This window comes from Cinclus cinclus, chromosome 10, assembly GCF_963662255.1.
Source record: "Cinclus cinclus chromosome 10, bCinCin1.1, whole genome shotgun sequence".
NCBI lineage: Eukaryota > Metazoa > Chordata > Aves > Passeriformes > Cinclidae > Cinclus > Cinclus cinclus.
The window spans coordinates 8931315-8956746 of record NC_085055.1 but is presented as its reverse complement, the minus strand read 5'-3'; the positions used below and the strand labels follow the sequence as shown (position 1 = coordinate 8956746).

The 25432-nt window shown below is 47.1% G+C and overlaps 2 protein-coding genes across 2 annotated transcripts in view; both read left to right on the top strand.

The window, feature by feature from the left end:
- Positions 1-1304: 1304 nt before the first annotated feature.
- EIF2B5 (eukaryotic translation initiation factor 2B subunit epsilon) lies at positions 1305-20312 on the top strand. The gene is made up of 16 exons (XM_062499159.1): positions 1305-1457; positions 2577-2701; positions 3066-3251; positions 3348-3525; positions 4731-4811; positions 5520-5597; positions 5677-5989; positions 6642-6787; positions 7076-7211; positions 7647-7748; positions 8403-8510; positions 9396-9486; positions 10275-10398; positions 15572-15697; positions 17196-17306; positions 18394-20312. Exons 1-16 carry the CDS (start codon positions 1305-1307, stop codon positions 18457-18459), a joined length of 2124 nt encoding a protein of 707 aa, XP_062355143.1. The 3' UTR covers positions 18460-20312.
- Positions 20313-23685: 3373 nt separating this feature from the next.
- DVL3 (dishevelled segment polarity protein 3) overlaps positions 23686-25432 on the top strand; it is a 33726-nt gene continuing 31979 nt past the window's right edge. Inside the window, exon 1 of the mRNA XM_062499140.1 lies at positions 23686-23852. Within this exon, the coding sequence (XP_062355124.1) occupies positions 23686-23852 (167 nt within the window). The remainder of the gene's footprint in view (positions 23853-25432) is intronic.

Here is a 25432-nt window from a genome sequence, read left to right as displayed (position 1 = left end):
ATTTGAGACTCTGGCTTGTCACTCAGTAGCAGATGACAGCAGTGAGGACCAGAGCAGGGTGTCACGGTGGGTCAGTTTGTGGGGACCGAGGGGCAGCAAAAGAGGCTGGTGAGGTGACAGAGTAGGGGCTGTGAATACCTGTTCCATGTGGACAGGGGCAGAAGCATGACAACACAGAAAGGCAGCAAGCACCAGGTCCTGCAGCAGCCAGCACTGGAAAGGGCTCTCCTGCTGCCAGGCTCAGGACTCTCCACAGTCCTTCTGCTGCCATCCTGTTAGGAGCTCCCCAGGGAGGTCTTTCATCCTGTTCTCCTGATTTTGAATTTGCAGGGCTATCACACAGCTTTTCCTCGGTGACAAATAAGCAGGTGATAGCGTTGTGTGAACTGTGCCAGGTAAGTCCTGCAGGCCTGGGACCAGCAGTAGGGAAAGGCAGCAGAGGAGGGACACAGCTGAGGGCAGGTTTCTGTGCTGAGGGCTGTACACAGCCCATCCCTTTCTGCGGACCAGGTTAGTACTGAAGCACAATCAGAGCTGTGCTAGGACAGAGCCTGGGCTGGGGCAGGAATGGTTGGAGGGGATGGGGATCGGTGGAACTGACGGTGTCTGAGCAGGGGGACAGCCAGACACCAGCACTGAAGCATCCCAGCTGCTTCACCAAGCTAAGGGGAAGAAAAATGCCATCCCCCCAGTCAGAAAATACATCTTTCCTCCCATCCACTCTGGAAGGGTCTCTTGAGCGAGCTCCAAAGGGTCCCTTAGGGGCTGTGGGTTTTGGGGACAGCTTTTTGATGGCAGGTGTCAGCTGTGCACTGACGGGCTGCTTCACATCAAGGCTGTCCTTTGCAGAAGGAGCGTCTGGACATTTGGAAACGCAGAACAAACACGTCGCTTCTAGGAAGTGTATCAGAAAACATCACTGCTCCCAAAACCAGACACACCGGGGTCATATCAAAGCATTACACAAACCCCGAGGCCACCTGGGGATGTCTGTGAGGACATTCAGGCCCTCCCCAGGCCGGGTCCAGGCCGTGCCCAGCCCTGGCAGCGAGCTGTGCCGCTCTACCCCCGCTCCCTCCTCGGGGGAGGGCGATGAAACGCCTCTCCCCGCTCCTGAGGCCGTGCAACGGCGGATTATCGCCACAGAGGTGATGTCGGGAGGAAGGAGATGATGGGAAAGCAACGAGTAGCTCCCGCCCCTCTCCCGCCGGGATGCGCCGCCCCGCGCTGTTGTGTCCCCGCCGGGCGCCCGTTGCCGCTCCCGTCGCGAGCGGAAGCGGAAGCGGCTGCGGCCGCGTGCGGCGATGGCGGCCCGCGGTACCGCGCGGCGCGGGGCGGGCGGGGGGTCCGCCCGCGGTCCCGACCCGCAGGAGGAGCCACCGCCGCCGCTCCAGGCCGTGCTGGTCGCCGACAGCTTCAACCGCCGCTTTTTCCCAATCTCCAAGGACCGGCCGCGGGTGAGGAATCCTCTCTGGGTGCTGCTGCCTGCGCCGCGCCGGTAGCTCCGGGGCCGCCTGTCCCGGTGTTCACCGTCCCCGAGAGGCCGGGCTGGGTCGGGAGGGGACGAGGCTTCTCCGCCTCCCCGGCTTCGGGCATCCGCCGTCGCGGCTTCTCCCGCCCTCCTGCTCTCTGACAGTTCTCACCCGTAGGAGTTTCTGTCACCCGCTGGAGAGGCAGCGAGGGTTTAATTGCTGTGTTGGTGCTTTCCGCTTGTCCATATGGCGTGCCGAACTGCACTGTCGGCTCCTCGTCTATGGCTGGTGCAGGACTGGCAGTGGGTTTGGACAAGCTTGTTTCTGATTAATGAAAGAAACAAAATCTTGGCCCTTGCCAGCTGTAATGCGTGAAAGAACATGGCCAGAAAAATGGATGGGGGTAGTACTTCAATTATCCAGCTCAAAAGGCTGTGTGTTAAAGGAACATAAAAAGCTTCTGGAGACTTTAGGTCTGAACAATTATTTAACCTCGTTTGCTGATCAAGCGTTGGTGATGCTTGTAATTATACATGCGAGCTCAGGCCTGAAATGAAACAGCACCAAAAATGAATTAAGGAATGGTATGCCATCACTCAGGTGTGACTCGGTAACTCTGTTTAAAAGTGTGAGTTGAATCTCAAGTCAGGAGCGTACTTACTTCACTTTAGGCTGGGCTTTTTTTCCCCCTTGTTTAATTCTGGACACTCATATTCCTGTGGCATCGTCATTCGTGTCTGACAGGTTCTTCTTGAAGCAGTTAAAGCCTGAGTCAGGGAATCAGCACTTCAGATTTTTTTCCAGTCTCTGTCATTTATCTGAGTCTTCTTGAACAGTTTTCAGTGATAACTTCACTTTTTATTATACCTTTCTTTCAGAACTAAGGATCTACCCCTGAAAGACCACAAATTAGCCCTTACTGTTTAGACCTACTCTAAAAGATTTTTGTAAAACCTGGTGGAGCAGTTACTTGTGTTATGTTTCTGATACTATTGATGGCATTATATCCCTGAGTTGGAAGGGGCTGTTGTTGTTGTTGGGGTACTGAGTGTTTGTTCAGCTCTCTGTATGGGGTTTTTTTGGTTTGGTTTGGTTTTTTTTCAGGCTCTTTTACCTATGGCAAATGTGGCCATGATTGACTATACCTTGGAGTTCCTAACAGCAACTGGAGTGGAAGAAACCTTTGTTTTCTGCTGTTGGAAGTCAGCTGAGATAAAAGAGCATTTGCAGTAAGAATCTCTTTTTCTTTTTAGTTTTATCATGGAAAGTATTCTTCAAAGCCTCAAAAGCCTCACTGATTCTTATGAAAACTGTAAGAAACACCCTTTCAACAGTGGTCTCCTAATATATCTCAGAAGAGACCATTCCTGCTGTGTAGGAGGCTGGTTGTGCAGTGTTAAAACGGTTGAGTGTTGTGGGACTGCTCCTCAGTTCACCTTCTGAGTGTACCTGAGCCTGGCAATAGCAGGCTCACTGTCACAGGATGCACCTTGCATCCCCTTACAGGTGTGGCGCACACTGGGACACTGTGTCCTAGTGTGTCTGTAGGAGCAGCCTCTTTATGCCTTCCTGATGTTTTTTTCCTTGTCCCAGAAAATCCAAGTGGTGCCGGCACACATCTCCCAACACGGTGCGCTTTGTCACCTCGGATCTGTACCGCTCCCTTGGTGACGTGCTGCGAGACGTGGATGCCAAGTCCCTTGTTCGTTCCGACTTCATCCTTGTCACTGGTGATGTGGTGTCCAACTTCAATATATCCAAAGCCCTGGAAGAGCACAAGTAGGTGCTGGAAGAATGAATTCTTGCCCGGTGTGCTGAGGCTGTGGTCTGTAGCTCTCTGAGGAGTGTTCTTATAGTTCTGTCTTCCTTTTTCAGGTTGCGTCGTAAGATGGAAAAGAATGTGTCTGTGATGACGATGATATTCAAAAAGTCCTCACCTGGCCACCATGCCAGGTGCAAGGAGGATGACATTGTTATTGCTATGGACAGTGCCACAAGCCGTGTCCTTCACTACCAGAGAACGCAGGGGCTGAAACGATTCCGCTTTCCTATGGTGCGTCTGGAACGTGGCAGGTGGAAAAGGGCTGTGGTAGTGAAGCAGCCCAGCCAAGGAGATCCTCCCTGAATGAGGGCTGGGGAACTGTCCTAGCTGCTCCTCTTGGAGGAGCAGATGATAGGAAGTAACTTAGGGTATACTGGCTTTTTTCCCCTTAATCTTTATTTGAGGCTTGGTGAAATCATGCTGGGACATGTATGTTTGTGACTCATTTCAGTTTGAACATGAGGCAGATGTATTTCTCACAGTTCAGGTTTTGCCCTTTATTTATTTTCCTTGGTGGAAGGAGAAAGGAAAGGAGATTATTTGTGCTATCTCAGGGGCTCCCAAATTGATGTGCCTATACCACTACCATACACAGACCATTTTTACCAAATCATTTAGGCTGGAAAAGTCCTCTGAGACTAGAGAGTCCAATCTTAGATCACCACCTTATCGACTAGACCATGGCATGTCCAGTCATTTCTTGACCACCTCCAAGTGTGGGACACCAGCACCTCTCTGGGCAATCCATTCCAGTGTTTAACATCCCTTTCCTTTTTGAAGTGTTGTTGAGCCTGACATGGGGTGGAATTACAAAGGTGCAAGGAGTGGTACCTCCTATTACCTGTTTGTTCACCTAATAATGCAGTAAATACTCTGTAAATGTCTGTGGAGGCACTTTCTCCATGAGATAGATGGACCAGTTTCTTTCTTGAACTCAGAACTAAGGCTGTGATTGTATACTTTCATCCCCACATCAGTAATCAGGGGGTTATTTCATGTCTTCAGATGGAAGTACAAATCACCATAGGAAACCAAAAAGGAAAAACCAAAAGACACTAAACCAAACAATATAAAACTGGCTCATAGCTGTAAAAATGGTATTTGGATTTATCAGTGTTTTTTTGTACAGTTGTAACTCCTAAAGACTGAAGTAAGGAGCCTTCTGGAAGAAAAGTGATTGTTGGAAGTACAAGCTGTTTGTGGGAGACCTGCACTTCGTAAGGGCAGGGGCAGTCTCTGCTGGCTGACACTCAGCTCTTTGTGTGACCAGTCTGTGCCTGCCAAAATTGGGTCTAGTGTAGATTGTAGGTTTCTCTGATCCTCAGAACTTCAGCTAGTTTAATAATTCAGTTAGTACTGCCCCTGGCATATGGAAGGTTTTTGGGGTTCAGTGCTACGTGAGGCGCTCGGGTCATCTGAATTTTTTCCTCTTTCAGAGTCTGTTCCAGAACTCGATTGAGAATGTCGAGGTGCGTCATGACTTGCTGGACTGTCATATCAGCATCTGCTCTCCACAGGTGAGTCCTGCCCTTCCAGCGGTCCAAAACTCAGTCTGCATTGCTCCCTTGGTACTTACTGCTGGTGTGCAGGGCGTGTGTGGTCTGAGTACCAGGTTTGGAAAACAGAACTGGCTGAGCTGAGGACCTGGGTGATCATGTGGTGCTGCTGTGTGGAACACATTGGGGCTCAGTCTGTTTCTGGCATCCACCACTCGAGCCCAGGCACAACTACATGGTGTATGCAGCCAGAGTCTGATTTGGCATGTCTGCCATGTCTGATTCGGCACAGGATGGAACTATTTCAGAAAATAAGTGATTTCACTTTGGGTGTAATAATATTTGTGTAGCAGAGGTGGTGGCTGTGCTGTGGAGAAGTGTCAGTAGTTGTAAGCTGGTACCATCTTAGGGTAACATTCAAGGTTATTCCAGCTAAAGCTCACTAACATATCTTCCAGATCTGATAAAGTTTGTCTGCAGCCTTCCTTTGGGGGTGAAACTACAAAGTAAGGCTGGGTAAATTGCTTGGAAATGTTAAAGCAATGTCTTGCCCCTTTTGAAAATCAGAATCTGTTCATGGATTCTGGAGGAGTAGGAGGAGGAAGAGGAGATGGGAGGGTCAGTATTCCTAGCAGGAGTCTGAGCTTTTTTCAAGGCAAGACCATCACTTTCCCATTTAGTATAACTTGATTCTAACTATGTTATTTCCATGTACTTTATTCCTGGCAGGTGGCTGAACTGTTCACAGACAATTTTGACTACCAGACACGGGATGACTTTGTGCGTGGTCTGTTGGTGAATGAGGAGGTAAGGAGAGGGTTGTTATGGGGAGATCCTATTACTTTGCCTTAGAGAACCTTCTGATGTGCTCCTGCCTGTCTGCCAGGTCCTGGGGAACCAGATCCATATGCATGTAACAACAGAAGAGTATGGTGCTCATATATGCAACCTGCTGATGTATGAAGCTGTGTGCTCTGACATCATCCGGCGCTGGGTTTATCCTCTCACTCCAGAGATGAACTTCACTGATGACAAGAACCAGAGTTACACCCATTCTAAACACAACATTTACCGAGGGGTGGATGTGAGCCTTGGCCACGGCAGTGTGCTGGAAGAGAATGTGCTCATCGGGCAGGGAACGGTCATTGGCAGCAACTGCTTCATCACCAACAGTGTTATTGGGCAGAACTGTAGGATAGGTGAGTGGAAGAATGGGGGATGTGCCAGCCTTGCCAGGCCATGGCACACAGTTGTTGGGATTCAGTTTTTAAAGTGTGTTTGGCACTGAGAGAGGATGATAGGTGGGTACTGATTGATTGCTAATGGGGAGAAAGGAGAAAAGCTTGGTATTCCAGCAGAGGAAATTGATTAAAGTTTTCAGGGTACCATAATGAAGCTGTAAAGTACTTCATGCAAATTAGTTGTTTCAGCAGCAGAGAATGCATGACCTTTACTGGTCTAGATTTATCAACCACCAACATCCTGCAAATGAGGGACATCTGTCCCTATTTGTATGAGCTGTTTCCTAGCAGCTCACTCCTAACTTTGCTCCCTCCTGGCTCACTCTGTCTTATCCTTGGCTGGATTATAGATGTTTCTTGTGCTTTGGCTGTGTTTGTCCAAAACTGAGATGTCAGTTGTTACTCTCAAGTCTGTAGAGAACAAATTTGTCTTCCAACTTTGGGTAAAACGTGGATATAGGCCTCTGAGGCAAATTTTCCCCTGTCATCTAACATCCATTATGCATCAAGGGCATTGAGAGTCAGTAAGATGCTTCCTAGTGGAGTCAGCAGTGTCAGAGAGCACCAGACAGCCTTCCTCAACATGTTTGTACTTGGTGGTGTATGACAGGTGATAAAGTCACGTTGGATGGAGCTGTTCTGTGGGACCGAGTGCGTGTAGCAGATAACACGGAGATCCACCATTCTGTTATCTGCGATGAGGCTGAAGTGAAGGAGAAAGTAAAGCTAAAGCCCCGCTGCGTCCTCTCTTCTCAGGTGAGCTGATTGATGTCTATTCTGCTTTCTGCATCTTGGTAGATTACTCATCTTACACTGTAGTATTCTAGAACACAGGGCTGCCACAAGCCTTTTTGCAGAGGTGGAGACTGTGCTACTGCTCCCACCCTTGTCTTCCCTTTTCTTGGCTGGGGCAGTATAGTATGGAATGTAGTAGTGCTGCTGTCCTCAGTTATACTTGTTAGTGACAGCTTGTCGAGCTGCTGATGGAGGTACAAGAGGGCACTCAGAGTGTTTTTCATTAAGATATGTTTCATATATTTTCAGGTAGTAGTAGGTCCTGGCATCACTCTCTCTGAGGGCACAGTGATCTCTCTGCACCCCCCAGATGAGGAGGAAGAGGATGATGACCAGTTCAGTGATGATTCTGGTGTGAACAAGGAGAGCAAAGTGAAACTGAAAGGTATGAGAGTCTCTGTCTCCATGCACTAAAGCTCTGCAGAGAGTTTTGTCTTCCGTGACCTTTTGGGGTCTTTACTAGCCCCATTCCAGACACTGCAGTGCCAGGGTGGACTTTAGTGTTGCATTCAACCTGGAATCTATGTGTTTTCATCAGGGCAAGCAAGGATACTCAGCTGTGTCCAAGGGCTTTGTCCTTGTGAAGTACTGTTGCTACAGTGTGGGTTTGTCAGGGGTCTGCCAAATGCTGATGCTGTAGGAAGGAATAAGTCACTTGTCAAGGTGTGTGAGAAAATCAAAGCTGAAATCCATATGCATCTGCAGGAATCTCAGCTCCCTCTTGATGAAGGGGCAGTAATATGCAGGTTATGCCAGTCTGTTTCAGTTTTGCCTGTGAGCAGATCCAGTACATCCACACTGATTGCTGATTCTTTTTCAGGTTACAATAAAAAGGATGTAGGCTCAGAAGGCAGAGGCTATCTCTGGAAAGCAGATGACAAGAATGAAGAGGATGAAGAAGAGCAGAGACAAAGCCTATGGGGTGAGGAAAAGTTTAGTGTGGTCACCTTGGGGTGAACAGACAGGTGTGTGTTGGGGAAACTGGCCAAGTGTGATGCTGGTAATTGTGTCTAGAGCAAGACCTGGCCTTTGTGAAGCAGACTGTCTCCAGATAACAGCTATGTGTGGAGGGAAGGTGAGAGGTAAAAGCAGGTCATCTGGTCAATGGACCAGATTCTCTCTACCTGTGCTCCGTGGAAGGTGTTTGTTAGATATTTGCCTTGCAGTAACACACAGAGTTGTCTGTTCTGGGAATGCTGCACTATAGGACACCAGGCCCTCCCTCAGATGGGAATATGCTTTGGCTATTCTGGCTGCTGCTGGCTTTCTTCCTGCCAGTGGCAGTGTCTGCTGACATTGCTCCATTGTGAGTCAGCAGTTTGTGCAAACTGCAGTTGCCTCTGTCCCTGTCCTTTGTTGTCTGCCTGCAGACTCCCAAAAAGATCCCGTTATCCTGGTGCCAGTGGTAGTGTTCCCTCTGCAGCAAATACAATCATCTGGACCTGTAAATAGAAGCTTCTTCGCAAGGACAGATAGTTGCTGACTTGGCTGGGAAGTCCCCGGGACACCTGGTTCCTCATGGCATGTGATAGTTGCAGCTTTTGAGTGCTGAATGCTGCATCTTCTCCTTCCTCAGGCCCAGCTATGCACTCAGAGGAAGAGAGTGAATCTGACAGTGACCTGAGCATGGGCTCTGAGGAGCCAGACAGTCGGGCAGCTTCTCCTCAGCTGGATGACATCAAAGGTGAGATGGGCTCTGAAGAAGTACAGTGGCTTTGTAGACAATGCAGTATGTGAGGTTTGTGCTGCTTTCTCTGAGTATATTGGAAAATTTGTGCACCTCTATGATACATTGTTTCCTGATCTCACTTCCTGCATTTTCTACAGAGTTCTTTTAGTATTCCCTGCATCACTGCTGGGTTAACCCAAGGCAGTCAAGGATAAGAAACTAGACAAAGAGCTAGATCTTTTTCATTCCTTATCTCTGGACCTTCATGGAAGAGACCTCCCTGAGCTGTCTCTTTAAATGACAGTGTCATTGCAATTTTAAAGACTAAGGGAAGGTCCAGTGGAGTTTCTCTGTATGGACAGTTTACTACTGTAATCATTCTGGAGAAATAAATGTCCTTGTAGGAGCTGCCTCTTTTGGCAAAGATGTTTTGGTTTTCTGTTTTGTTGTGTTAAGCTTACCTGTATCTGAAAGAGGTTCAGGCCAAATTGGAAAAACCCGAAAACTTTCTCATGTTAGAATATTGCCCCAAAGGAAATTAAACCAATAAATTTTAGATTTGAATTGATACTTTCAGTTATGGGAAGATGAGGTTTGTCTGAATAGGAAAGGCTTGATTGTGAAAGTGTAATGGAAACTGCTCTAAAAGGCTGCAGAGGTAAATAGCTTTGTACTGGTTTCTGTGGGTAAACCAATATTTAGTAGGTTGTTTCCTTTGTTTGAATTATATTTCACTATTTATAAGTATAGTTGATGTGGGTTTGTGTCAGCTTACAGAGAACAAATAGACATCTGTATCAGAATGCTTTTTTTGTGAAGGGCATAATTTCTTCAGTAATGAGCAGTTTGAAGAATCTATGCTTTTCCCTCATGTCTAACTGCCTATCCTTTTTTCATTAGTTTTCCAGAATGAGGTTCTGGGTACTTTACAAAGGGGTGACGAAGAAAACATTTCCTGTGACAACCTGGTCCTGGAAATCAACTCCCTCAAGTGAGTTGGGGATATCCTTAGGGAACCTCAGGGTGTCCTTAGGGATATTGTCCCTTATGCTGAACAGTTGGGATTGACAGCAGACGTGTCAAAAGAAGAGGAGAAATCATGTAAATGCCCATTGTTAGACATTTTCTCAGTATGGAGCATGAGAAATGCAGCTTAAACATCATGACTGAATGACAACAGATGATAGAAAGCACCACCTGCATCTCTAGCATCCTTGGTGGTTAGGCTTTTCCTGCCCCACCTCTGTAACAAGAGATTGAATTGCTGCTAAGTAACTGTGGACTGAAGAGAGCAAGCCAGTTCTTGGCACGACTGCCTGGAAGTTCATGCAGGTCTGCTGCTATCAGCATTGCAGCATTCAGCCAGCTGCTTGCAGCTGGGGCTGTGCTGTGGTGTGGCTTGTCCACAGTATTTTTGCAGCAGCAAGTCTAGAACACATAATCAGAGTGCCTTTTATCTAGTGTTTCTCAAATCCAAACCTGTGTGCCTTCTTTTGTGCATGAGCATTCCTACAGCACTCTGCTAAATGTGAGGGTGCTGTCCCTGCAGCAGCATGTTCCAGTTGTGATAACAGATTTTCAGAACGTGCAGCCTTATGCAGGGCTTGATGCAATGCAAAGTGATTTTATTGCCTGAAGATTTGGAAAACAAAATAACCAAGTTAAAAATACATTGAGAAGATGAAAATCAGATTTTCTGCTCCATCTATGTGAATAGCCACAGTCTGCAGAGATCAGACAGAGTGAAATTTTGAGCGTTTTTTGCATTTTTCTTTGTAGGTATGCATATAACATTGGCCTGAAGGAGATGATGCAGGTGCTCAGTAAAGTGATCCTGGAGTTCCCACTGCAGCAGCTGGATGCAAACCTGGACTCCCAGAACTATTTCTCAGCATTACTTCCTGTGAGTCCTGCTCCATTTGACTTTTCTTTGAGCTTATCTCCAAGTGTGTAGCAGCCTTTCTGTGTGCCCTAGGTAGATCCTGCCTGAGAAATCTCTTTGTATAAGCCTGGAGCCACTTGAACTCCTTGAGTTCATGAGTCTCTTTGTCTTCTATAGAAGTGAAAATGAAATGAAATTGTTGTTTCTGACTGACAGAGCTCAGCTGAGACTGTAGGTGTGGGAGCTCTACTTCAGTACCTGTGGTTGTTTCTGTTGCCTGTGTGAGACAGTAGGAGTGCATCATCTGTAAAAGAGAAAAGAGAGGGTCTCTTAAGAGATGACTTTACAGGCTTGCATTCCAGCAACCCAGTTCCAGTCTCTCTTAAGTCCTGTCCCTGGGGCAGTGGGGAGTACTCCTCTCCCAATAGGATCCTTTCCAAGGTCTTACTTGTCTGCATACTATGATTGATGCCAGGTTTTTTTGTTTGTTTTCTTTTCAGCCAAATGCAGAGGCATGATATTGTTGTCTTGGTGCAAAGATAAAGTTCTGCTTTGTTTCTAGGGAGATGGGTTGTGTAGTTGGGTGTACCAACGTCAAGTTCCTGCTTTATGACAGACAAAATAGGGTAGGATCTGTTTCAAAAAGCAGGCAGTCTTCTCTTAATGGTTTTGTTCACCCAAGCTGAAGTCATTGCAGTATTTTTGTCTCCCTGTTACAGTCCATTTATGTATTTGATTTTGCAAACTCTACAGATTCTGAAGATGCTCTTTCAGAATGAATAGGTCTGACATATGTTTGGGACGGACTACTTAAATTTTTCTTTTCTTTTAGGAGATTGAGAGGAACACTAGACTTCCTCATAATCCTTTCTCTGAAGAAGTATGTGTTTTCAGTTGATAGGAAAGGGTGGAAAACTAATTTTCTTTTGTGTAGATGCAAGTATGCTACTTAATTCACCTCTTGGACATGTGGACATGCCTTCTGCAGAAAACATCCGTGTAAACTTATCTGTTCTTCAGATGGCTTAGTGAGATATTGCTGCTCACTCTGCTTAAATTCTGCTTGCTTTTGTTAATTTTTCCAGACTGTTTCCTTGAATAGCATGTCCTGTCTGGAAAAAGAGAATTGAAGGAGGAGAACTGAAGAAAATGTTGGAGCAGGTGTTAGATTTTAAGTGGAAAGCAGTTCATCTAGACAACAGCTTGGTAGCTATATAGGATGGGGTTTTTTTTAATCCCAGTTGGGATATGGCATCTCAGATTAGGCTCCTACTCTAGCATGAGAGGGAAAGGAGAATTTCACTGCAGCACCCAGTCAGAAGATGTTCTAGTCTGGGATGAGACATATAAAAGCATAAAGTTTTGCGTAATTGTCCTAGACCCCTAGAAACTAAAAATAATGTTGTTACTAAAAATAAGTACTTGAAGAGTTTGTCTGGGTAACTTTGTCCATGTATTTTTCATCAATGGAAAGCTAATGCTCATGTTTAGCAGCAGACAGAGCAAGTCAGCTCACCTTTAGTGAGAAGTAGTAATAATCAAAATGTAATGTTTAGAGTGACCATGTGTCATGTCATAGGCAGGTGGCATTTGTCTAGGCAGAGAATTGTGTTCATTTCTGAAGCATAAATTACCCTTAGATTTATCAAAGAAAGCCAGGTGCCAAACCAATTGGCCATCATGGCAGCCAGTTTCTCCAGATTCTCCCTTGTAAAAAACAACCAGGAAGTTTCTTAGAGAATCCTCTGGGACAGTTTGTCCATGATTGGTGACATCACTGTGTTCAGGATTGCTGTGCTGACTTTCTGCACTGCATTCAGCAGGAGCACAGTGTCCTGGTGAGGTACAGGTGTGTTCACTTGCACTCATGATGTTTGTCACTGTTATAATAACCCAATATTTGGGATGAGATATGCCTCTAATAGGTGTAGTGAAGCAGGTTTCAAAGGCTTATTAAACACACATCACTGGTCTTCTGAGACAGCAGCTTTGTGTATTTACCAGCAGTGCTCTGAAAAGACCAGTTCTTCAGGCAGAAGTTGTACAGCATCTGGAACAGTGGCTTCTCTGCTACTTGCAATTTCCTGGTTAGTAAAAAGTACAGTCCATTAATTTACTAATTCTTATTTACACTCTACAAATCCCAAACACAGGCTTGGTATAGGTTAGGACATAATGAAAGCAGTTTCTGCTGAAGTTTGCAGCTAAAACTGCCTCAGGCAATAGCAGTTTTGGGCTGAGAGCTGCTGCTGATGGAGTAGTTATAGAAAAGTGTTACTTTGTGTGAGATGGGGCTACCTGCATTCTGAGAGTGATGGATATCAGAAACCCACTCAACCATACAGACCTGTTTAATGTTTCTCACTCTCTTTGTAGCTTAGCTCTGACCAAGAGATGCTGAAATAAGATGGGGTGCTTATGTAAAAACCATGGTAGAGCAGTCCCAGGCAGCTCAGGAGGGGAAATTGTGGGAATGCCATAGTTGTGATGTATGGTTTGACTTGAAACCACAGTATGTGGTTTGAAATGTTGGCCCCTGAACATGAAGCTCTAAAGTGTTGCAGCAATTTTAGGAAACAAGCATCTGGAAAAGGATATGCCCGTGGGTATTTTTTTTTTCAGAGGAAACATGGAGGCTTGAGAAAGAGAGGTATCCAGTTTGATGTATATAAGGTGTCTTGTTCAGCTCTTGTACAAATTGTAAAGCAAAGAAGGTGCAGAAATAGGCCTTTCCTAGAACTATAGACCTTTCCTAGAACTGGGATTCTGTAATAGTGTATGTGTGAACACACCGTGGGATTGCTTATTTGGGGACCAAATGGATTTCTGCTGTCACTGAAGCCATTTATGGTGATCAGCGCAGATGCCACTGTGGTCTAACAGGTTGGAATTACAGTTTTGTCTGTCATGTTTTGCACGTACTTCCTGATGGCATTCTGTGCTGGTGGTAGGTGTGAAATTACCTTGGTGTTGAGACTGTCCTTCTGACAAGAGAGCTGGATCACAAACCTCTTTGAAGTTGTTAGAATATCGTTTGTTGACCAGATTTGATGTAAGATGAATCAACCTGTCAGAGAAATGTGATCGCTTTCTCCAGACTGTAGATTGTTTTGAGGAGTTATCTATGTAGAGTCAAAGCTTGAAAAATTGTGATATTGTCCTTAGGGCTCTCTGTCAGGTAACTTTTCACATTTTTCAGTGTTTTATCAAATCCACATTGCAAGCTTCTAATTCTCCAGTTTAGATTTTCATTGAACTCCCAAAATAGCCTCTCTGGTCATACAGGCTTAGAGGCTATTTTTCCTAGGGGCTCTGTGGGGCTGAGCCCTACTATTAGCACCAGTTACAGTGCAGTGCATATTCTCAACTTGACATGGTATATTTTTTCTTCTTTCTCTTTTTCAGCAGCAGGCACACTGAATTGAACCTGGGGTTGTGAGTGTTTTCTTTATAAACAACCTGCTTTCAGAAACGCAATAGTTTCTGGTTAGATTTGTGCCTGCTTATGATTTAAAAGTGTTAATAGAAAGGTATTACAAAGTGTTTCTTAACCTGGAAGGAACTTTCCAGTAGCTTTACTGCAGTTGAGGTGAGGATTCCAAAGAATAATAAGAATGGGGAGATGGTTGTAGAGGAGGGAAGAGTGTTTAGCATTAAGCATTTTGCTAAAGTATCTCCTTTAAAAATGCCACAGAACCCTCAATTGTTTTATTGTGATACCATGATGATCAGGATCATTCTGTGCTGTTACTACTGTTCCTCAAACCAGTCAGTGTAACACTGTACAGATGAGTTTTTTTGTACTAATCCCCTTCTTTGTTTCTGCTTGAGGCATGCAAATTCCAGCACAGTTGCATAGCAAATGTGTCTGAAGAGGTGGTGGAGTGCAGTACTACAGAATAGATGAGCACTGTTTCCTAGCTCAGGCTACCTTTGGTAGTTCACACCAGCCTGGACTATCTCCATAGCCTGAGTTGTAGATCCACTGTGTATCCTGGAGCTTTCACTCTCTCAGGTCTACTGCCTGTTAACAGTTATCCTGGACAGTATAATGCTGATTAACCCCAAATGTAGGTGCCTCAAAGCTTCTTCCTCACACCCCAAGCCCCTGTGAATTGCCAGTTTCCCTTCAAAACAGACCAGATATGTTCTGTAGGGAGACACTGCTGAAGGCACAGCAAACCTGTGTATCTGTATACAGATGTAGTTTCAGGAGCAACTGCTGTTTAATTACTCCATTTAAAAATATGTGGAACTCTGATTTAATTTCCTATGATGTTTTTGTAGGATGGTCAGGTCATGATGTGGCCAATAGAGAATTTTTATATCTTACCCAAGTTCTAATACCTTTCAAAATTTTTACAGACAAGGATCTAAATATTATCTCCTATGCCAGATTCAGGTCAGTCTGTGCTGCTTTGCAGAGCTCCCTACTGCATATTTCCCAGATACGTACAATAGGGGAAACAGCTGTGGGGGACTCAGAAATATCGTTTGAAGAAGCAGCACTAAAATCATTTAACTTAAGACTTCAAGAAAAATAAGCCTTGGAGGAGAGAGCAACTAATAGTGCAACTTCTTCTTGCCCTTCTTCCTTCTCACTCATTCCCTGCAACAGTTTTCAGGATCCAAACAAACCTCTAGGCACACAGCAAATGTATGATTTGCACTTAGGGGCTGCTCTGACGTATTCCTGTTTTAGGGGTGGTTGGTTTTTACTGTTCACTTCTACTCATCTGGTAATTAACCTGGCATTATCTTTTTCTATATTTCCTTATTCATCCTTCTGCTTTGAAGGAAAATTCCACTGAAATGTCAGCTGCGTTGTGGGGGGAGGCTGTGAGTAGCATGTAGGTATCTCTCCTTATCAGCCTGCAGTGAAGAGATTTTGTTTGAATACCAGACTCAGTTGAACACATTTATTGTGATGATCTGATATTCTATCCAGAGAGGCAAAAACAAGAAAGCTAATAGATATTCTGAAAGCTTAGTAAAACCAGGTTCTGTCCTCACATGTGAGACTTAATAGCATCTGTTTCATGGACAGAGAGGATTAAATACCTGAAGTAGTCAGCTGAATAGTTTCATAAAGTGCTTCCCTGGGTCACTTTCTTGGTGTAACACAGCTGAGACACAGGGCTGAGTGCACCCATCCATCTCAGCTCAGGAGCTCTTCTGTGTTTTCTCCTTGCAGCTGCTGAAGAACTGGACCCCATTGTTTAAGAACTACATAAAACGAGCATCAGATCACTTGAATGCCTTATGTGCCATTGAGGAATTCTTCTTGGAACATGACAGTCTCTGCACATCGATAGCTAAAGTGAGTATCTGCTCCCAAATCTATTTTTGCTAGATTCACAGTGGAATGCATCCTATTTACATCATCACTTCTCTGCTTTAGGGAGAGAATTTCGAGGTCTCGGTGGAGAGGGTGTGTAGAAAATCCATCTATAACAATTTGTTTTAAAAAAAACAAGCAGTTCTGTGTCTGGCTGTGCTTCTGAGGGAGCACAGCTGAGGATGAGTATTAATTACCAGCCTGCAGCCTGTGGGGAGCTATTATTTTGCAGCTTCCAACATAGATGCCCTTGTTGTGTGACGCTGGAAGAGGCGAGGCCAGAGACTTGTATAGGAAGAGCTTCACTTCATTTATCTCTCCATGGTCCCTGGGATCTCACTGCTAAATGGTTTATCGTACTTTGGAATGCAGAACAGAAAAGCTGGGAATAAAAATGGAATTTTATTCAGGCTGAGGTAATTATAAAATTGGGAATAAAGGGAACCTGTCACGTGGCTTATTATGTGTCTCCCTGCTTCTGAGAATTTTCATATATTCCTCCTTACCATCCTTCTCAAATATTTTGTCCCTGCATTCTGTCTGCCCTATCACATGGAGAGCATTTGACTTGGATTGCAGGGCTCCTTTAGCAGCAGCACAGGAAGCCCCTGTCTGTTTTGGAAGAGCTCTCCTAGAGCCTGCTTAACTCTTGATTACTCAAGAAAGAGTAATCCTAACTTCTGCTACCAGTGTTTCTGGCTGATGGCAAAGCACTTAGGACTGGAGCCAAAAGACTTCAGTTTGGTGAGCCAAAATGTCCTTGAATTACAGCAATTGTTTGGCATGTGTCCATTGTTCCAGAGGCCTGGGTTTCCCTAGAGGCTAGGAATTGAAGTGACACTTTATATTCGGAGTTGGCAGCCAGCTTTGTTAGTGCTCTGCTGCAAGGAGACCGACTGCAAAGTGCCTGTTCTGCCTGAGCACAAGGGCACCCTGAGAAAACCTGATTTCTCACGGGGTAGGGGCAGGGGCACGAGCTGACGAATGACCAATTGTTTTAACGCCTGCCATAAGGCACTGCAAGGAGAAAGCTGGCAGGAGGAGGGAGCCTGGGGCAGAGCTGGATAGGTTCATGCTCCTCTGCACGTGTGTCTGTTGTGTGTGAGCCTGCGTCAGTTGCTTGTTGGGTCTGCTTTGGATATAGCATTTAGGTTGCTTTTGAAAGAGAGCTTAAGTCTTGAACTGATGTTCTCTGTGACCTCTTGTTGCCCTGCTCTCAGTCATACCCAGCATCCTCAGAGCTGAAGCTGATGGGGCTTGAACTTTGACTCATTGTGTGTCACAGCATCTGTCAGGAACATAAGGCTTGGTAGGAGAATCGCAGTTGTTTTTAACAGTAGAAGGAAAGTGAAGCAGACTGAGTGCCTTCTGGTGAAGATGGAGCTGAGAGACACAGATTTCGTGCAAACTTTGTACTTGGACATGAGCTAGTCCCAAAAGAGTTTATAGAGTGCTTGTTGCTCTGTTCTAATTGATGCAGGTGTTGATGACATTTTACCAGCTGGAAATTCTGGATGAAGATGTAATTCTCAATTGGTTCTCTTTGCGGGACACGTCTGACAAAGGAAAGCAGCTTCGTAAAAACCAACGGGTGAGTCCCAAAGGTGTTGGGAGAGGCTGGGGTGGGGGGAGACAGACAGACAACAGCTGCTGAAAGAAACTTCGAGTGAAGTTTGGTGTCACTGTCACCTTCTGTGGAGCAGCTGCCATCACATGGTAGGCCAAGAAACACACCAATGCAGTGAATACTAAGCAACACAGATTTGTTCTCCAGAACAGGCATTTCTGTGCATTCTGCCATAATTATCCTGTTTAGATGAGGAATGGAGGTAGTATGAGGATTGTTTCTAGTGGGCTCTCTGTAGCACGAGGCCAGCACTTTCTGGAGTACAAGCATGGCTTCTCTAAGCCAACACCCATTTGAAATGGGCTTTAGGCCAATGCCCTGTGTGCTGGCCCCATGCAATTCCTTTGAAGCTTTCATTCCTGGCTCAGCAGTCCCTTCACATATATTTCTAAGCATTTGCTGTACTGAGTGGTTTCATTTGGCTTCTGTTGCAAGGAGCATATAAACTTCCCTCCTCCATCAGGCAGAACTTTGTGCTGCAGTTTGGCTGAGCCCTGTTCCAGTCCTCCTCCCTGGATCTGGAAGAGGAGTAGAGGGAAAAAAAGCCATCTGAACAACAACTTTGTTCAAGACCTTTGCAAAGTCAGCTATTAGTATAGGTCAGCAGTGCTTTCAGCTGTTTGTTTAAGCCCAGTTAAAATGTAAAATGAGCTGCCTTTTTAATAGCAGTTTCTGAGGGACAGGTTTTTTTCCCAGCAGGAGTTTTCCTAACATGTCAGCTAAGGTGCAGCTGCCATATCTTTGCCCTCAAGCTCTGAGAAACTCACAAGCTTTTGTCTTTTTGCTGAGTGTTGGAGGTATTGTCTGACTGGAGGAATCTCCATTAGGAATTTAATCAGTCTACATTTGTCTGTGGCATCCCAGTTGTTTTTCACCTAATTGTCTGTCTCTCCCTCAATCTCCCTCCATTTCTGTTTCTTCTGGGAACACTTTCTCTTTGCTGTGCATGATAGTGATGCTCACTAACACAGTGTATTTGTTGAGCATTTCCAGCATCTCTTACATGTCAGGACTGTAATTGATACCAAATTATGTTTCATTGTCTCTGCAGCTCCAGAAGTTTATCCAGTGGCTGGAGGAGGCAGAGGAGGAGTCGTCTGATGGCGACCAAGACTGACATGGTGGCTCAGCATGACAAGAGGCTCTCACTGCCTTTCTGGGCCAAGTGGGCAGGGCAAGATCAATGCCAGTGCATGGTGTGTAGATGTGGGGCCTGACATCAAAGTGACTGACAATCCCATCATTAATTCAGTTGTGTGTTCCCAATTTTGCCGCTTCACTCCCTCCCTCCCTCATTTGCACCTTATGTTGCAACCCAGTATAAAAACTATAAGGGAAAAGCAGGAGGCGGTGGTACCTAAAATCCCTCTGGAGCCTGGATATGATGTACTATAAGCTATATTTTGGGAGGTCCTTGTTACTAATACAAAGGGAGAGAGTAGATGCAAATGCATTCTATGCCCCTGTAGATCTAACCATCAGGGTTGTGGAAGAATGGTCATACAACTGAGGTACTTGGAGTCATTGTTGCTTCTGAAGCTAAGAGAACTCCTGCTGAAGAGACACTGGCAAGATTGGTGAATAAGAGCATGTGGATTAGGATCTGGAGTGCAGGACCAGAATTCAGGAGTTCTTGTGCCTGGAGAAGATGCAGTTGTCTGAGGACGCCCGAGGCATTTTGCAGCCTAGAAGGCACTTCTGTGATCTTTCCAAAAGGGAAAATCTCTTGCCATCTGCCATGCTAGGATCTAACACAAATTGCACAGTGGAGCTGGTAAAACCATGTGTTTCCCGTGCTGTAGAACTGGGGGTGATGTGTGCTCAGCTTCCCTGAGGGTTGGTTGATGGTGGATGGCTGTACAGATCACCATTTCCTGCATGTGATCATTCTTTGTGCCCCCAGCTTAGCAGACATGTTTCAGAGAAGTGTCTGTTTCTTTATTTTTTTATTAAAAGGGAGCAGAGGTGCCTGGCTTCTCCTGCTGCACCAGCTACACTTGTGTTTTGCCCTGGGGGCATTGACTGCACCAGCTGCTTTGAGGATAATGCAAGTTCCTAAGTTCTGCTCCAGTGTGAAAACGAGCGAATGGTATTTCCTTCAGCAGCACATGGTCTGTGTATCCACATTATTTCAGTTACATAACCTTGCTTACTTCATGGCCATTTATTTGAAAATTTCCCTCAGACAGCAGGGAAAGTGCTGCAAACCCACTGTGAGATGCTGCAGGAGGCAGCAGGGAGTGAGTGTGCCTCTGGCTCAGACAATGTGTAGGCAGCAGCAAGGCCTTTAAAAACAGCTTACTTGGAAGCCTCACTGTGCTGTTTTCTCCCCTGTGCTCAAAGAATAGAGTGAAAAGGGTGCCACAGCCATCAGCTTGTGTTCATAGGTGGGTTATTTGTTGGATGTGCTGATCTTGCCTCTGCCCCTTCAGGAGGAGAATGGAATAAATCCTTTGTAGGGGGAAATGCACTGGAGCTGCCCACTCAGGATATTTACTTGGCCGTTCCGTGGTGCCACAATTGTCAGTGAGGGGACAGCATTGGATGCTGGAGACCAGGGATACTGCCTCTAAAAAGCTGATGTTCAGGCAGGGCCATCTTGTGCACTCACACTATCAGTTGCCAGGATTGTGCATAAATGTCCTTGTTTTCTGACATTGCAAACTCAGTCTTGTAAATGTTGAGGAAATAGTTGGTATCTGAGTTTTCTGTATCTGCCAATATTTAATTCAGGGAGCAAATAAAAACTATCCTGGTGTTACCAGCTTGTTTGCTTTTTTTGACTTGGAATTGTATGTCTCCAGTTTTACATGCTTGAGCAGGGCATGTGTAAGTAAAATGCTTTTTCCTCAGTTTTTAAGCACACAATAGGTAGGAAATCAGCACAACATTGAATTGGTAAAAGTGTTCAATGGTAACTTGTGACCCTGTTTGCAACTAGAGAACAATTCATTACAACCTCTGAACTTGGAATCCTGAAGTGGGTGAGGTTTGGTTTTGTACAGAATTACGTTGCAAAGATGAACCTTAAATCCCAAGAAGTCAGTTGTCATTCATGGTAATTTATGGGATGCTGGGAAATAGGAACTGACAGAGGCAGGGAAGGGCAGCTAGAGAGCCTTAGTAAAACCATTTACAAACCAGCTGCAAGACTTGGTAATTTTAAAGTCTCCTTGGACATCTCAAGTATTTTTTTCCTTTTACAGGGTAAAAATGGCTTACAAATAAATTTAACATGCAGTGCTGAAAATAGCTCAGTTTTGCCAGAACTTTGTGATTACTTCTGCCAAGTAACAATTCCACCTTTGTTTTTTCCACATTCCTTCCTCCTTTGCTCCAACTTAGTGGTATGAGCTGCTTTTTTTACCTGGGAGTTAACATCCAAGGGGAGAATGTTGCTGTATGGCCACATCCTTCAGGCCTTGGTGGTGTGTGTGATGGGGTAGTTTTACAGATGCCAAGAACAGAGTAGCAAAAAGAAAATAAATGAGGACACCTGATACTCTCTAAGGTGGACTTCTGGCATGGTGCAGCATCCTTATGTACTGATACATGTACTTTTTAAAGGAGCATTTATTCTGTTCCTAAAGTGAAGGGTGGGCTTGATGCTTTCTTGTTGCTTCAGTCAAGATGTTTTTTCGATTGGAAGACTAGAAATGCCTTTGAGAGCAATCTTGAATGTGAAATCATTGCTATCCATCTCTGAGCAATGTAAGCAAAGTATTTTCCTAAGGCTATAATAATCAACTTGTCTAACTTCCCATCTGAGAAGAAGGGAAAGGAAAAGGGAAAGGGACCTGGTGTTCCTGTATCAAACCCATAACTTGAGTTAACAACAGTAAGCCTTTTAAAAGAAGATAATAGCTTGGTGTTGCATAAAGGTGTAAGTGATGGAACTCGAGTACATCCATCTCTGCTTTGGGCTGTTCCAAGATGCACTAAAATGTCTGAAGTCTGTGTACTCTGTAAGGATAAGCAGTTATCAATGCTGCAATTTTAAAATTGCAAAAACAAGCCAACAGGCAGTTCAGAAACTTCCTTGTGGACCTTGGAGTGCACAGCATAATCCCCTCCTCCTAATTTCTTTGGCACTGTGTTCTTAACTTCCATTCAGTGAGTCATGCAGAACAAGGCCTCTGTGAGCAGTGAAACCAATCTTTCATTGAGTCTATTCAGCCTCTTGGCCTGTTTTAAAAGAAAAGGCAGCTGTAGCAATGAGATTGCATCTACTACCACCCTGGGGGGTGTGGCACCCCTCCCTGAGTTGCATGTGCTCCCTTGGGAGCTCAGCACTACCGAAAATTGCCCTTTTAGTAACAAAGGTGTCTAATGTGTACAACACAGGCTCCAAGGTGCATCCACAGCTGTGCTGGGAGATGGGTGAGACAGTGGCCCTGCCAGGGACAGACAAATTCTTTCACACGTGCCTGCTTTTGGGGCAGGGAGGTGTTGCAAAAAGACTTTAAGATTAGCTCTCAGGGTTGACACAGAAAGAAGCAACTTAAACTAAACTTTTGCATTTCTGACCTGGATTCCTCATTCCAGGTACATCAGCTTCTACCACAGAGCTCCTAACATAAGGCAATTACAATCTTCCAAAAGCTGATGTGGAAACATGGGAGAGTCTCAGACCTCTTACAACTTCTGCTTACCTGAGAACTTCCCTTGAATTTTTATTCTTTTTTTAGTTTAATGTCAGGTTGTTCCCCCAGTCTAGCAGTGCTGCCCAGGTAATTACTAGCAATGCCCACAGAACTCTTTAATGCATTAGGAGGCTTATTTAGCTCAGCCTGCCTGCCTGCCTGCCTAAGGAACTTGGCTCTGTTCCCTGTAGGATCTCTCTGTCTCCTTTTCCTACGGCAGGGGAGTCTAATCTGAGGGCTCATTTAGTCTCATGCCCTGTGCAGGCCTGTGGTGTTGTGCTTCCTCTGCATTTGCTCCTTCTAATCCAGGATGGTGCAAGGCGGTTCTTGCCCTTCCTGTTGGTGGGTGTTCCCAAAACTCCATCCACCCCAGCTTTGCTCTCAGCCACAGCTCTGGGAAACTGCTGATAGAGATGGTTCCTTGGTGCCCACTGGGTGCTGGCGAGGTGTGCAGAGGGGAAACCAGACAGCCTCAGACTGCTGTGGAACAGAGGCAAGTCCTAGGGGCTGGGGTCACAGTGCTGGTGAGTATAGGTAAGAATGTGCTGGGGTCCAGGGAGATAGAGGATGGGAAGAAACCACATAGCCAAAGGGTGCCCTGTTGAAGAAGTCATGGTATGTGGAACAGAGGATGCTCACGAAGAGCAAAGAGACTACTTGGTGAGGAAAAGATCTGAGTACTGGGGTTAGTTCTTGGGTGGTGACAAGGGGTTCAGAGGGATGCCTCAGCTGGAGGGGAGCTGGGGTGGGTGGTAGTCCCTATGTGTGGTGGCCATTTGAGACAGTGCGGGGAGCTCAGAGGGGTCTGTACGTGGGAGGATAGGGTAGAGATGGATATGCCTCATGTTTTGTAAGCTGTACTCATGGGGCACATAGCCGTCCATATGAGGAGCACGGGGAAGGCTGGCAGGTGTGATAAAGGACCAGGGCTGCAGAGATAGAAGGGGAGGCCTGGGATGTGGACAGAAGCAGAGGTTGTGGGACACGTTTCTGTGTGTGAAGCAACATCAGGGGATGATGTAAAAGGGATGTGAAAGCTGAATGGGCAGCCTGGGAGAGGTATATTCCCAGCTGGCACTGGGAATGTGGGTACATGGGGAGTACCAGGCTGTAGATAGGAGGATGTGGATGTAAAGTATAAATCCCAATGCACTCACGAGGTTTGGGGCTGGAGGTGTCCAGTCCCAGGGGCCGTGCACCCACATGGAGCACAGCAGCAGCGCGGGTGGATGGGTGTGTAGGGGTGACCCCCTACACACGTCCAAACGAGAGGGGCAGTTCCAGCGAAGGGGGGGGTCTCCTATCGATGCGGCATCTGGCTCGGGGGCAGAGTGGGGGCCAGCATCGTGGCGCGATCTAGGCCCAAGCTCCCGGGCTGCCCGCTAAGAGCCCGATACCGGCCCTCGGCGAGCGCCGGAGCGGGGACGGTCCCGCTCCGCGCCGCGGCCCCGCGGGGCGCCGGTTCCGGTTCCGGCGGGGCCGGGACGGCGGGCGGGGCGGGGCCGGCCGAGGCCGAGCGTGCGCCGTGCAGCCGGGCGGCGCTGGGACCCGGAGAACAAGGGGCGCGGGGGGACCGGGCGTGCGGAGGCCGCAGCCGGGCCGGGGCGCGGGCGGGGGCCGGGCCGGGTCTGGGGGTCCGGGCCGGGGCGGAGGAGGCGGAGGAGGCGGCGGCGGGGGCCTGGCGGCCGGGCAGGGGCGCCATGGCGGCGGCCGAGACGAAGATCATTTACCACCTGGACGAGCAGGAGACGCCGTACCTGGTGAAGCTGCCGATCCCGGCCGAGCGCGTCACCCTCGGCGACTTCAAGGGGCTCCTCAATCGCCCCAACTACAAGTTCTACTTCAAGTCCATGGACGACGACTTCGGGTGAGCGCGGGCCCAGGCCCGGGCCCCCGGGGCCACGCGCGGAGCCCGGGCCCCGTGGGCCTCCCCGGGGAGCAGTGGGGGGCGGCCGGGGAGCTCCCGCCCCTCACGGGGCTGGGGCCGGGGCTGGCCGTCCTCTCGGCCTCGGGAGCGCCCCCGGGACGGCGGGGCCGGGGCCCCTGGGATGGGGAGGAGTCCCTCTCGTACCCGGGGCGGGGAGGGGGACCCCGATCCCTCCTCTATCCCCATTGCCTTTCCTTGGAAAGGATGAGGATGGGGACCCCCTTGGGTTCTGTCTGGGGGGACACACCCTCCATGCACCCCAGGACCTTACCTGTGGGAGGCTCGTGGTGATACCCCCCGTGCACATTCTCTTGTCCCTGGGTGCTGCCTCCAGGGACAGCCCCACATCCTCGGATCCCGCATCAGCTCTGGGGAAGTTGCCCCATGCTAACTCCTAAGGAGCTGGTGATACCCTGCTTTTAAGTGCCAGAGGCACCTTGGAGGAGATCATCATCCCCATCTGAGTGTCACCCCCTCCCTGAACTCAGGATGTTTGGCCAACACCTTGCCTGAGGTGGTATCTCCCATGCGGCCCACATTGGGCTGTCTAGTGTGGCATCCCCAGGTTGTATCCTACTCAGGACTGTCATTCCCCACCAAAAGGGCCTGGGCATCTTCCACCGTACCTGCCTAGGGAAAGTGCCCCTTGCTCCCTCCTCCAAAAGGGTGTGGAGGTAGTGCCACTTCCATCTGGGGACAGTTTTGTTCTACAATCCATTTTGGGGCAGGACATCCATTTTGGCAGCTTTGTCCTCTGCATCTCTCTTTTGGGAAGAACGCATAGAGAGGACCAGATTTCTCCTCCCCAGCCTCCATGGAGAAGGAGTGAGAGCTCTCCACGTGCTGCCCATCTCTGAGCAAGGGGTGTGTGCAAGATCCACTGTACCCATGTATGTGTCCCATCCTCAAAGTGAGATTTCCCATGCTCAATCTCTGGTATGGAAGAGGGTTGCAGCCCTGCCTCATATCCCATCTCCTGTAGGGCGGCTCTTTTCCAACACCAACATTGCTGTTTCCATCACTTCTTTTGTGATGCCCTTTGGTTCCTCCCATCACAGGTGGCTCTTTGGTGTTCCTTGTTTGGATGTTATACTCAACAGTCTTCTGGGGAGCCCCTGCTTTCTCCTACCTGCATAAAATTGGTTGCTGTTCTGGGGAGCAAGTACCATGTAAAGCCAGCTCCCTGTAAGAGCCTTTGTCCTCACTCTATTTTGTCCAGATTTCATCTCACTTTAGCCTTTTTGAGGACTTCTTTTTTCATCCTAGGACCCTCTTGGTTTCCACAACATGTGACCCTTTACCATTCCTAGGACTTTGGTATTTGAAGGACTTGTATGTTCCTCCTTCCTCTGAAGATTTTAGTTTTTGAACTGGGTCTTGTGTATGGAGTTGGGATTGCAAAGTGTTTTCAGTTTTATAGTCTTCCCAGTGTCTTCTCACTGCACCAAATACCTCTCTAGGCTGTGATTTTGGCTTGTACCCCATGTTGAACAGGGCAGGGCCTCTTTGGGGCTTGGATG

What these genes read in the sequence shown, in the direction of transcription:
- EIF2B5 (XM_062499159.1), top strand. Translation starts at nt 1,305, where the DNA reads ATGGCGGCCCGCGGTACCGCGCGGCGCGGGGCGGGCGGGGGGTCCGCC. An exon ending in GAGATAAAAGAGCATTTGCA is followed by an intron (nt 2,702 to 3,065) that starts GTAAGAATCTCT and finishes TCCTTGTCCCAG; the next exon opens with AAAATCCAAGTGGTGCCGGC. An exon ending in ATTTCTCAGCATTACTTCCT is followed by an intron (nt 10,399 to 15,571) that starts GTGAGTCCTGCT and finishes TTCTCCTTGCAG; the next exon opens with CTGCTGAAGAACTGGACCCC.